This window comes from Haliotis rubra, unplaced genomic scaffold (assembly GCF_003918875.1).
Source record: "Haliotis rubra isolate DU_JTF1 unplaced genomic scaffold, ASM391887v1 Scf73, whole genome shotgun sequence".
Taxonomy (NCBI): domain Eukaryota; kingdom Metazoa; phylum Mollusca; class Gastropoda; order Lepetellida; family Haliotidae; genus Haliotis; species Haliotis rubra.
The window spans coordinates 1,854,632-1,868,751 of NW_025767446.1; the positions used below are offsets into that span (position 1 = coordinate 1,854,632).

Here is a 14,120-nt window from a genome sequence, read left to right on the forward strand (position 1 = left end):
GTTTCTCTGGATTTGACTGGCTCCTGTCAGCACATTTGAACAGCACAAAACAACACATAAGCCCCAAACCATCAAACTGATCTCAGAAACCGAACAGACCACAGAAGAGGACATGTGCACCTGCTGTGACACTTCTAGGTAAATGCTGCTATACTCTTTACAGTTTGCGCCTTCTGCAAGGAGGTCTGGTCATGGCGTAGAGCCATGCCATGGGTAGTCGTTGCGGCCGTCTCACTGTTGACACGGATACCTTGGTGTCTGTTACGGTGCCTTCCTTTATGAGCTGGCTTTTGTGTGTGAGTACATGGGGCTGTGAACGTCATATTAAGGTTCTCCTGTTGTGGATGTAGGGGATACTCGACGAGGATGATCCTGGACTAAATTGGTCCTTTGAAACCTGATAAACAGGTTGGATGTTGACGTTTGGAATCCCCATGGGCCGTTGCTATCGGCATCATCGTGGAGCAACGGAAAAGCATAATTTCCATATTCTTGACTTGAACTACATCCTCAATCAGCAATTCCTCCATTGCAACGACAACAATTCATGGTCCACTATAGCAGAATAAAATGAATGTGTTGCAGGATTTTGCCAAGGTTCTTCACATTCGAAAACGTCTGTCGTGCCTATGCACTAGCATGTTTTACAAAAGAGGTCAAATGGTTTGCTTTACATTCAGGGATTTCCTTCCAACAGCTTAGTGTCATATTTGTAATGTCACGTATCTTGTTTGCATATATTTGATAGTATATTTGCTGTTACGTGTTGTTTACAAGTACAACGCGAAACCCAAATCATGAAAGGCATCACAGTGGCACAAATATGTAACACAGCAATACATATTAGACACTATTCACTGTACACTAACCAATACCCAGTAGTTGTTCGAGTACAAGACATTTACATATAAAGCTAAATAACAACACGTACAACAGCCAAGATTTGTGAATTGTGACCTAAATGTTTGAGATATTGTGTATGTTTCGTCTTCCATATTCAACACAGAAAAAGAGGTTTGGAAAAACTTAAGGTGCTATTTATCAGACACATATTCTAAACAGCCATATGTCATATATTTAGCGTAATCGCAAAAAAAATATATACTGAGGGAAACAAATAAGGGAACACCACTTCATGGCCGTGTTCCTTTATTTATTCTCAGATTTCCTCCCACAGCCCTTTCTGAAAGCTGGTGATGAAAACTGAAAATATTAAAGGAACACTTGAATTTTCCTGTGCTCCTTTATTTGATTCTCTCAGTATAAAATCATGTTACTTAGTTATAAAGTCAAATATTATATCTTCTGTGTGATCTTCATTAAGACTGACAGTATTTCCTTCAAGATTACAAAGCATCTTCTTTGCGATCCACATTAAGACCGTCCACAACAGTTGCATCTTCGGCAGGAGGAAGAGCCCAGGGTTGAGGGGCGGAAGTAGAGAACAGGAAGACGATTGTTGACATCAGCAACACAGCTGCTGCCACGTAGAACGCAGACTGCCACTCACTTTGGGAACCCTGGAGGAACACACAGAAACAACGACATTGTGTCATAGGAAACACGCTCAATTACCTTGTCATGTGTGCCAATAAATGTATAACCACTGTTACATGCTTTTTAATAATTTTGTTTTGCATCCAGGCTGTACACCTAGTTATACAAATTATGTAATAGACTATATTTAATCAAGTTACATTCTTAGCCACCTGAAAATAACATAGCACACGGGAAACAAAATACAAATTTCCAATCATAATCATGCTATTTTCAGTATCTTGCAATACAGCTGCTAGGCTTTTGTCAAGTTCAGTGGGTACATGGGTGAAATGACCTCGTGTACAAATGAAATGCAAAGTATATATATCTTCTTGATAATCAAAGAATATATCTAGATACTGAAGGATTGGCTGAAACAAGTTAGATTTTGACTCAATTTCATGCAGAATACAGTGCTTATCACGATTCGATATCAGATATTCAAACCACTTGACATAGACATTTAATATACAATCTGTACAGATGATCGACGAAAGTGCAGGATATTCGCGATTTTTATACGTACATCATTTCAGCAGTAAATATGTAAACCTTCTGTCCTTCGAATTGAAAGATACAACGCCCTATGACGTAACCATTGGTGATTCAATCCCACAAAGTCCCCTAAATCCAACGCTTACAATACTTACTGTAGGTGTGAGTACTGACACTACATATGGCGCCACTATCCCTGGTATACTGGCAATGGTGTTAGACACGGCAAAGAGAGTGGCCGAATGGACAAGGGCGATTTCCACAAACGTTGCCAGAAACACCCCGGACAAGGAAAGTCCGTTCAATGCCCCAGCTAAACACAGCAAGACTACTGCAGGTATCTGACTTCTGGAGTCCAGCTGGGCCAGGATGATCATCAGGATTGCATGCAATCCGCTCCCTACAGACAAATAAGTGAAGTCTGAGGTTGAAGCATGTGTCTGAGTGAGGGTTATGGTGTAAGTAATTCTGCCATACTTCGTTTCTTCAATACGGGAGAAGACTTTATAAGGTAGATCTATTTCTTCCATCAATTCGATGAAACTCGCACCAACAGGGATAATGCCTTGTAGAGGGTAGCATACATGGACTTCCGCCATTTACTTTGATAGTTCTCACATCAAAGGACAAGTTCGCTCTTTATATAATTTTGTTTGTTCGTTTGTTTGTTTCTTGTTTAACGCCTCACACAGCAATATTCCAGCCATATGACGGTGGTCTGTAAATAATCGAGTGTGGATCAGACAATTCAGTGTCCAACATAATGAAAATCGATCTACGCCAAAGGAATACAATGACAAAAACCAGCGAGTCTGTGTTAGTCGCTTCTTACGACAAGCATGGGTTGCTGAACACCAATTCTGACCCGGATCTTCACGGGTCTTGTTTGTATAAACATTTGTACGACGTACATGCTTATGAACACAAGCTAATATTTTCTTGTTATGATCTTTGTAACCATTTCGGATCACCTTTACGTGAGTCGAACAGTATTTGTGAATGCCATTTCAACACGCCTATTTCTTCTGTCGGAAGCACTCGTACAATATGGTCTGGTGCCATTAAGATAATCCGAATGGCCCACTGCAAAATTCCTTATATCAAAACGCTGATGATTTCAGAATATTTTTGTACACGCCATTTGGTCTGATTTCAACATCAGTCCAAAGACATTTTAGAACTTATAACTGACACTTTAGTAAGAGATTCAGGTATGACCCAGCGTCTTCTCAGCTTCAAAGACCCGTGACGATCCGGGTTAGAATTGATTCTCAGTAACCCATGCTTGTCGTAAGAGGCGATCAGGTGGTCACATGACTTGGTTGACACATGTCATCGCATCCCATCGATGTTCATGCTGTTGATCACTGAATTGTCTGGTCCAGACGCGATTGTGAGGACACAATACCATTTAGATCCATATATTTCAGACTCGATCATTTACAGACCGCCGCCATATTGCTGGAATATTGCCGAGTGCGGCGTAAAACTAACTCACTCATTCACTCACTCACTCAGCTTCAAAATGTGTTTCTTGTGGAGGCCGGATCTACCTCAGGTGACCAAAGCTTCTGTATGTACCCCTCTGACGAAAGTAAATTGGTTCGGCTCACATGGCCGAAGTTATAAATATACAAATTGAATGCTTTTAACATTTTGAAAGTGGTGAAATGCAATATATGTTATTTGTGTTTTATTTCTGCGATTAGGTATTTAAGTGTGAGAGTGTTAGTTCGAATCCCAGATGGGACTCAATCCGAAAAGGGACTTGAATCTGTACATAACTGAAAAAGTGGTATCAGAAATGTAACATATGATGCATTTGACGACCTTCTGAAAGGCTATATTGTGTATACTATTCATAGCTTAAAGAATGTAAGCCATGCCAATTTACACTGGTCAGAGGGGTACAGAAACTACATGATCTAGACTACCAGTTGCGGAAGCTACGGTGGTCAGGTAGATTGGATCGCTGACTTTGTGTGCTAACGACTAGGTGCCTGACTCTGAGATAGTGGGTTGAATCTCAGATGGGACTCTCAACCAGAAAAAGTAACAGAATGTGTACTTGACTGAGAACGTGTAATGGCAGATATAACATACGTTGCATACTTTCTGAAAGGTAATGGGTATTGATCAGTTTCTATATAGTTTGTACCTATAGTGTTCATAATCTTCCTCGTGTTGTCGCGAGATAGAATCTGCTTCCTGATAACTACATCAGTCACCCAGCCACCCAGGAACATCGACAGACCAGTGCAGATGTAGGGCATCATGACAAGCAAGCCATTCTGTCGGCAAATTAACGGAGATTGTGATGGTCCAAGAAAAACGCTAACACTAACGTATATTACCGTCACATTCAAGAGGAGAAATCTTTCCGATAGTCGTACACACAGTTAACACTAAAGTAAATGAATGTCACATTCAAGAGGAGAAATGTGTCCGATTGTCCAAGAAACTGTTAACACTAAAGTAAATTAATGTCTCATTCAAGAGGAGAAATCTTTCCGATTGTCCTAGACACTGTTAACACTAAAGTAAATTAATGTCTCATTCAAGAGAAATCTTTCCGATTGTCCAAGAAACTGTTAACACTAAAGTAAATTAATGTCTCATTCAAGAGGAGAAATCTTTCCGATTGTCCAAGAAACTGTTAACACTAAAGTAAATTAATGTCTCATTCAAGAGGAGAAATCTTTCCGATTGTCCTAGACACTGTTAACACTAAAGTAAATTAATGTCTCATTCAAGAGAAATCTTTCCGATTGTCCCAGACACTGTCAACACTAAAGTAAATTAATGCCTCATTCAAGAGGAGAATTATATATCTTTCCGATTGTCCTAGACACTGTCAACACTAAAGTAAATTAATGTTAAATTCAAGAGGAGAAATCTTCGACAGTCGTAGACACTGTTAACACTATACTACATTTCCGTCACATTCAAATGGAGAAATCGTCACTATAGTCGTAGACACAGTTTATACTAAAGTAAAGTTACCGTCACAATCATAAGGAAAGATCTTTCCGATTGTCATGGACAGTGTTAATACCAAAGTAAATTACCGTCGCAGACATATTGAAAAATCTTTCGGACAATTTGTTTTTATCACTTACATAATATACAGAGAGCATTTAGAGTTCATTTATGAAGTCACTGCGATTTATGACATTCCCTGGACGATGTAATATTAAGTATGTGTTTGACCATACATGTATAAATATTTTATTCGGGTTGACAAGTGGGCAATAAAATTATTGCCATTTCGAATGCTGGTGTGTTTGTGCATGAGTACAAATAATGGTTACAAATATCAAAATCTTGATGTTGCAAAATCAGTACACAGCACTATGCGTCCCGAAGACGCACCATACAAATTCTGACCGTGACGAGCATCACCGTATTAGAGGAGGAATTCGTCACACAATCAGATTGAAGAATCGAAAGAAGTGTCTCATTTCGACACATTTACGTAGTTTCAGTCTTCTGCACATGATCCGTATGTTAGATAGATCTGATGACACGTCGTGTCCTAGATACGACTGAAGCCATTTACAAGTTTATGGATGTTGTGGATTTCAACCTACCGATTGAATGTCGAAATACATGACTTCATTGAAGTAACTTGGAAGCTGAAGCTGCAGCATGTAGTAGGCGTAGTTGTACAATGTGTGGGTGCAGATTAACGTCCACGTCGCCCGCGACCTCAACATATCGCCCCATGGCATCACCTGCGAAGACCATACATGTAGGACAAGTCTTTGATGTGTCTGATAACAATTGGATGACGTCTTCTACCTCTTGTGGGTATTGTATCACATTTGTTTCATTTTAGAAATTAGTCAATGCATAATGTGTGTATGTAATATTTTTTCGATCAATCGATCAAATTAGGGGTGGAATGCAAAGTAGTCGTTATGGCTAGTCAACCAAACTACGGTCTTGTTCCAACGAGACTAGCGTTGTCAGGAATGAGGAGTCCTCAGAGCATTATGTCTTGTGTAATACGAGCCATGACCGTGCAATCTCTATTTTAAGAACTGTTTCGACATTTGGTACATCAACTGGGTTAGACTTTCTTCAGTTTCAGTGTTCAGTTTTTGTACAATTTCCCTAACTGTTTAACCCTATAAGCTAAGGGGAATCTGTGGATCAACAAGACTGGTTGGTCGCTTGCCTTCCACTTTGTAGCATATATGTCTTCGCATTATTATTCGCTTGTATCAAATTTGATAAGACTAATAGTATAATTATCGTGGTAATACAATTAAACGATGATGATGATGATTACAACGATGTAGAGGCGTACCGTTGATCAACTACATTGCTGTAAATAAACTTGGTGACCCGTGAAGGTCCGGGTTAGAATATTGGCCTTCAGTAACCCATGCTTGTCGTAAGATACGACTATTGGGATCGGGTGGTCAAGCTCGCTTACGTGGTTGACACATGTCATGGGTTCCCAATTGCGCAGATCGATGTTCATGCTGTTGATCACTGGATTGTCTGGTCCAGACTCGATTATTTACAGACCGCCGCCATATAGCTGGAATATTGCTAAACTCACTCACTCACTCAATAAACTTGGTTCATTTGTTTTTAACCGGACATACCTTTTTCGCATGGATGCGTGATTTGGTAGTTTGTTCTATGTACGTTTTCTCAGCCACTGAAATCCATGGTTGGTCACGTGGGTTATCTCGTGAAAGAAACAACCATGCTAAAGACCACGCTAACCCGAGGCCACCTAAAAAGGTAGAAAAATCAAAATGTTGAACTGAATTATTAGATCCTTCTAATTCTTGACCAATATTCTACAGACACACAGTGACCTTCTGCGCAGAGTTATACCAACAGTTTTACGTATATAGTGACGTAAAAATAAATATCATGTACTTTTAATCTGTGAAGTTTATAGTTTTTCCCGTAATACACTTATTGGTAAATTCATCAATTCTAACTCTCTAACATGACTTCTTTTTTTTCTTCTATAATTTCTTCTTATAATTATGATATTTTGCATAAAACTTCATATTTTTTTATTAAAGCACAACAAATACGGCAAAGTAATATATAATATATTGATATCATCTATTTGTACTATTTTATGCTATCGTATGTATGTAAATATGTATTATGGGCAGGGATATTTTTGTAACCCTGAACTTTCAGTATTGTGGGTCGAGGGCCTTATACTGAATATAAATCTGTCTGTAGAAACGTAACTAAATTATAAGGAATGAATCTTCTTGTCTTACAGATACACACCTGTAACATAAAAAACTGATGGCCATCCACCGTCTATACCAGACCTGCACAGGATTCCAGACAGCGGGAAGACCAGAGCAATTCCAACCTCGATACCTAGCTCGCAATGCATGAAATACATAAATTTACTAAAGTTCACCCTCACTTGATACAAATTCAATCATGATTTGTTTATCAAAACGAATGCCATTAAATGCAGTAGATCCTCACACAAGCCTTAGGGTATAACATTTGTAAGTTTGTTGTTTAAAGCTACAATCAGCAATATGGGGACGGTCTGTAAATAATCGAGTCGATCCAGTGATCAACATCATTAATATAGTTCTCCGCAGTTGATACGATGACATATGTCAACTAAGTCAGCGGGCCTGACCACCCAATCCTGTTAGTCGCTTCTTACTGAAGACCACTTCTAACCCGGATAGATTTAAGTCTGAATAGGGAAACGTCCCGAGCAAAACAGTGCATACGGTACAAAATCAGTATGATTTGCGTTGAGTAACACATTGTTCATTATACCCTCCTTATACTAATGGATCCTTGGATTCTTCAGACCAAACCAATGTTGCCGTGATGAGAAAGAACGCAAACACGTGTTAAATAATGTTGTTAACGGGTTATGCACCAAATTCTCTTTTATTGATCTGTTTCATATTTTAGATCATGGTTTTGCAGCTGTTATTTACCTGCAAATGCGATACCCTGTAACGTTGAAATTTCGGATTTGGGTGCCCAGTGTATCCAGAACGCCGGAACCGATGTGCACAATACTGACTTAAAGAGAGATGGACATGGGCGTTTGAATCAAGAGGTGGATTGCATGAATAACAATAAAACATGTGTTTTGGAAGACCCACACACAATGCAACTGCTCGATCATTATTTGGCAGTTCTCATCATCATATGACTTTTATGGTCCAACAATTGTTTTATTTGATTATATTTTTATTAATTATTAAATTTAATAAAGCATTGTGAGCATCGGGTGTTTTCGGGGAGACTAGAAATGTTACCCCTTTGGAAGCACCTGGAGTTTTCACAAAATTTAAGACATCTGTTCAAACAGTTTTCATCAATAATTTGTCTTTATGACTCAAAGGAAACTGTTTCTGAAGTTAATTGAGACTCTTATTCTCTCTGCTTGAAGGTTATGTTTACATAGAAAGAGAAATGATTTCAAACCGCATTAGTGAGTGCCCTCATGTACATATAACATGGGTCATGTTCTGTTGACTAATATAATCACAACTACATCCTACAAAGATAAGTTGTTCAAAGAATAAATCAAACCTCATGTCAGCTCTCACCACAAACGCTCCAGTAAGGATCCTGATAACCACAAACATGTAGACGTTGATGCGGGCCGCTACTGGCGATACCAAGGCTGATGCAGAACACAGCATCAACCCAATCCCAGTGACATATCTGGGACCAAATCGTTCGGCAAGCATCCCACAGGGAATTTGGAGACATAGGTAACCCCAGAACATTGAGCCAAGAACAATGCCTTGCATTTCTTTGTTCCATTCAAACTCGCCTATCTGGGAAAAACACCCACACAAAGACCTTATGAGTATGCCAAACACTTGCATTCATTAGGTTGTGTTGAGTTGTTAAATCATTAATTATGATGCAATACGATTTTTCATGTCATTAATCATTTCTTGTTGATTTGGTATCATTTGTTTGATGATATTTATTTCGCATTCACTTAAATTATTTGTTAATTACATTTATACATATAGTGAGGGGCCTTTGGTCATTTTTCGAGTGGCTTTTGTCCAGAGTGGCTTTTGGTCGATTGGCTTTTGTACCAAGGGACTCTTGACCTAGATTCGCTCCAAATAGCGTGGGGGTGCTAATATGTAATCTAAAGGGTGGTGCGTGCGATGTTCGATACCTGGCCGATAAATATACAGTCGGTCTTTACAGGTGCGAACCACAAAGATAGTAACACTACATTATTGCGACTGAGCAGCAACACATAACCTGTATTGATACATGGGAAACACGCGGTGTATTAGTAGTGGAATAAAAGGCAAAATGTACACTTTTTCGGACCCTTTGGGGAGACGTGACTAGTTTAGAGCTTGCATAAACTTACTGAACGTCATACTCACTTCACCATCGCTGGTAATTGCACTAGCCATATGATCGGAATGGTGAAAATCGTAGCTATTGTTTGAAAAATCATCATGTAAATCTATAGAGTCTGAAGGACCCGTAGTCGAGATGGATGACTTGTTTGTTAACCTTCCTCCAAGATCCCCATCGTTGGTTAGGTTGCTGTAAGGATGACGAACCATACAGACAATAGTCAAGCCAAGGTTCGCTCGCAAACAGCTCCCTAAAGCCAGTCCAGTGGCAAGAAGTAAGGCAAGGAAGTAACGACACTTTCCCCGCGTGCGTTCTGAAACGATAAATGTAACGGACAAGTTTTGGTGAAGGAGTAAGGACATATTCCGAAACGTTGTGTTCCTCATTATAAAGAGGTTGACATCTATTATGACATCTCTTCCTTATGCGTATCACTTCTAAATGCCATAAAGACATATTATTACCCATGTGGTACTTCGTGAAGTGGTTTCATAACAAATTGTCATGACACGTATAACACCTTCGAGTGATTTGATTGGCTGATCGGTGAACTGTGACATTACCGGTACTACTTTCATCGCTCATTCCATTCATGATTTTCATTCAGAAGTTTTCACACCTTCTGGAGGCATGTAAAACGAGAACACTTCTATGAAATTAAATAAAATGTATTTTTTGGTGTGGTTACAAGCATAGGTTTTCAATCTTTTAATAACTCGAGTTTCGGTACATAAAAACGAAAATAAAACAATCTCAATAAGTAAACAAATACGTCTACTAAGTCTATCCTGAGTATAAACAAAATGGCGTCGCCCGGAAGAGTTGTGAATATTATCAGGCCATTGAATACATTCAGCGTGTATGTTGTCAGGACTGCACAGGGAGTTTCTAACACACATCAAAAGATGAGCGGCGCTCTTGTAACTCGATCATTGCCACTGTCAGCCGCGTCCACTTGTCCTCCCAAACAAAACATGTGTTCTACTGCCATTGACATGCCTCCCGTGGTTTCTCATATAGGGGTTGAAAACACTTCTCAGAGTCAGAACACAATAGGCTTGAAATCGTCTTCATTCGAGATGAGTGATGATAACGTTGGTTCTGGGCGCAAATGTTGGTATTTTCATTTTGAACGATGGGTAACCGTGGAACAAACGTTCATATCCGGTTTATGACCATCAACAAAACAGCAAAGCGATAATCGGCAAACAAAAGCAAAATTCTTCAAGCTTTGATATCGAGATGGTTTGATTCTCCTCCATTCATTATCGGTAATTTAGCGAGAGAACTGCCGTCTTGAATCATTCAATATGTCGGTATGTTTCCGCGTCAGGTTCGCCAACGAACTTCCGGCTGCAAATATGGTTGCTTATTCGAAAAAGATGGGATCGTTCTCAACATTTTCCACCATATCGTTAAACGGCTTTCATTCAATGCTCGGTATTATTTTCAAAACGTTCGTTTTGAAATGATACGCTGATTATTAACGCACAGAGGTGGACGGTTCTGGGCTTCCATTCATTACCGAATCCATTTCGCAAATGCTGCCAGTTTTCCGGAACGAAATCTACATGATGAATATCGTTGAAACTTCGACATGGCGAATCGGTGGCACTTCGGTGGAATTCCAAATTGGACGGTCAATTATCATCCAGAACTGATGATGATGATGCGAATGCCGAAACCGGATGGCCAGCCGCTCAACTGGTCAGCGCAAAAGCTCAGCGGGTTATTGATGGAATGAGAATACCGGACGGAACCGGATCGCCCTGGGGTGTTCATTCTTCGGTAGAGCGGTTCGGGGTTAACGCTTCGCCATGCTACGCATCTCGGACCAAAATTCAACGGTCATGGAAACGCCTGATGAAACGTGAATTACTCAACGGTCAAGCGAACTTTGCCAGCTGAACAGAATCATTCCTGAAGCTGGGATCGCAAACATTCGGTCAGTCTGGCGTATTATGATGGCGGTGGTATGTTTCCCTCTTTAACGATATTTGACGACAACTGAACTGGCGCAACTTCGCCATGGTTTTCTGGACTTTACGTGGATGACTGGATCATTGTTTGCATTCAATTGAGCGGTTTCGATCAAATCCGCTTATAACGGGAAAAATGTTTTGACGGGGATATTCCGGTGATAATGGATATTCGTGTTGTTGGAACTGGGCCTTCGGTTTCCATGCAGCTTCGAGCACTGAACGTTGATTAAACGCATTGTCGATGCGGATGAGCTTTATGACGGTGTATTATACCATGCCGTGGCTAAACCATCCGCTGGAACCTGAATGGTACAGCAATTATGAACGACGACTGAACAAACGGAATCGCGAAGTGGATTTCAATGGTACCATTGATTTGCATTCAAATTCATTCGACGAGTACAAGCATGCCATCAATGAATTTCATTTATGAAATGCGGTTTCGTGCTGTTCGTGATCACCAATATTTTAACCGTATCGCTATAACGGCGGGATTATCAATTTTAGTTCCAATTAACAAAAAAATCATAAAATCATACCCATTCAATGTCCACCGCATTCATCGGAAACGCATGATGCGCAGCATTAAGAGTCTTTGACGATATCATTAACGGTATCGGAAAACGTTGCCATTGAATGGTACGAACTGATAAAACCGTGTTACCGATCACGAATCCTGGTGTAAAATTATACTGGATATCGTTATATTCTGGTGATTTTGTTGCGGTAATTTGGGGCTATCGCTAATCACCAGAACAAGGAAAAATATCGAATCGTTATCACCGCTCGGAACCTCCGCTATTATCTCGAATGACGTTCCTTCAACCATTCGCGGTGAATAATGCAGGTCGCACGCAATCGCTGAACTGAACGAACTTGATATGATGTTTCCGCAATCAGCGAAAATGTTTGAGATATTGCAAGCTTCGGTTCAAATCCGTTAACGCCGATGGCCTCAAGAACAACAGAATGCTTTTGTATCGATGGACGACGGTTTAATTTTACATAATTTTCAGCTGGACTGTTCTTTCGCTTCGCTTCCGGACTTCATGAATCGCCATCATGCAATACCGGAGGTACGGCGAATCAGCAACGCTTATCCTTCAACAATAAACTCAATTTGATTGGTGATATAAAAATAAGTGTATTGTTGTACTCCAAATTAACCATGGATCGAATTATACCTTGACTGCATGCGTACTATCGCAGTGTATCGACTTTGATTGCTGTGGTTAATTATGACCATTGCGGCGAAGTGAAGATCCGGTTAATTATTGATGTTTAGTAACACCTTACATCAATAAAGAGGCGATGGGGACGGTGGGTGAACTTCGTTGACTTCTGAACGCCATCAAATATCGATGCGTAAAAAAGCAATTCGGTGATATTGATCTTTCGAATATTGAAATCTGGTCGGACTTTCAATTTATTTTCGAAGATACCGCAGATGCTGGAGGCGGCGTAAAACCAAAACTTCCTCACTCACTCATCGTGATACCGCAATTGTATTCAATTTGTGGCGAACAACAGCGCCATCTCAATGACCTGCATTTTGTGTCGCCGCTCTCTAAAATTATTCCGCTTCGGCTATAAGTGAAACTGCTTTCTATCAAGTTTGATAACCTGCACCATTTAAAGCTGGATTATTCCAATTCATACAAGAAATGAAATTCATCATATCAACGAACGAACCATAATGATTTGAAAGTTCTTATTCCTTCGATTTGGCTTAAACTCGGTTTTTAATAAAACATGGTTTTCTTCGTGAACAAGAAAAACTATTCATTTCGTCATTCGAGAACTGGCCAGTGCGTCATATTCGGTCAGCCATCGGTTCATTCAGTTTAATGCCGATCATCGGTTGCTCATTGCAGTTCGCTATCGTTGCTCGCTCGGAACCATCTTGCGAAGCGTTGATCGGTTCCACTCTAAAACCGGGCTCCATTGGTGGAATATGATTGGGGATCTTACCAGCGGTGAGCCATTGCACTCACTGGGATCGCCAATCAGGCTGACCATCTCGCCTGGATGCCGGATAACGGTTAAATGTTGATTGCGCGTCAGGCGCGTCGTGCTGAACTATGAGTTCGCATTTCGCTGTATGGACTGGCGGGTGTGCGTGGTGCCGCGTAATCGGACGACGTTTCTGCCACTGCGTTACCATAAGCCGTAATTGTCAGATGCAGTTCATGGTGTCCGATTCATTTACTGACGGCTAACAGGTGAAAAGCGTGTTATGGGAGGTCGAGATATAAATGGTCCGTGGCAACTGATGCGCTCGCCGGCAGCATCTGTCGTATCGAACCAGCCGTACGGCTAAATGTCATAATATTTTCCATTTCACCGGACGACCGGATATCTGCCAGTTCAATTATATCCGCCGATCTTCCGTCGCGGGGATACAAAGAAGGTGCTGAGGATTGATGAGCGAGACGAACTCCGAATTATTCAGCAAATTACGAACATTCGTTCGGGAAAGGATTAGCGGCATCGCCTGAATATCAAACATCACCAGTTCGCCATCGTATGGTGCCTGGTTGAAATAACCGCTGATATGGCTGCATCGACAATTCGCCATCATTATGGATTTTGCTGAAAACCGCAGATATCAGGCATCGTTAATTACCATCATTCACTCCGTTTACTGAACGAAAATACGCAGGTGTCAGCATCACCGGAACGCCATCAATGCTGGTGCCTGAACGAAGCCTGGGTATCAAAATTTTGCCGAAATTA

At 40.5% G+C, this 14,120-nt stretch overlaps 1 protein-coding gene across 1 annotated transcript; it reads right to left on the reverse strand.

Annotated features, from left to right (window-relative positions):
- Nucleotides 1-1,339: 1,339 nt before the first annotated feature.
- On the reverse strand, nt 1,340-9,693 carry LOC124259577 (sialin-like). Its single transcript, XM_046693733.1, has 9 exons — nt 9,426-9,693; nt 8,613-8,846; nt 7,992-8,079; nt 7,306-7,401; nt 6,651-6,784; nt 5,625-5,768; nt 4,193-4,325; nt 2,190-2,434; nt 1,340-1,520 (listed from the first exon to the last, which is right to left on the reverse strand). Exons 1-9 carry the CDS (start codon nt 9,609-9,611, stop codon nt 1,347-1,349), a joined length of 1,434 nt encoding a protein of 477 aa, XP_046549689.1. The 5' UTR covers nt 9,612-9,693; the 3' UTR covers nt 1,340-1,346.
- Nucleotides 9,694-14,120: the final 4,427 nt, after the last annotated feature.

Excerpts from the sequence above, each read along its gene's own strand:
- LOC124259577 (XM_046693733.1), bottom strand. The coding sequence starts at position 9,611 with ATGGTTCGTCATCCTTACAGCAACCTAACCAACGATGGGGATCTTGGA. Across the intron at positions 6,785-7,305 it reads ATCAGTTTTTTATGTTACAG|GTGGCCTCGGGTTAGCGTGG; the intron begins GTGTGTATCTGT and ends CTACCTTTTTAG. Across the intron at positions 4,326-5,624 it reads TGTATTTCGACATTCAATCG|AATGGCTTGCTTGTCATGAT; the intron begins GTAGGTTGAAAT and ends ATTTGCCGACAG.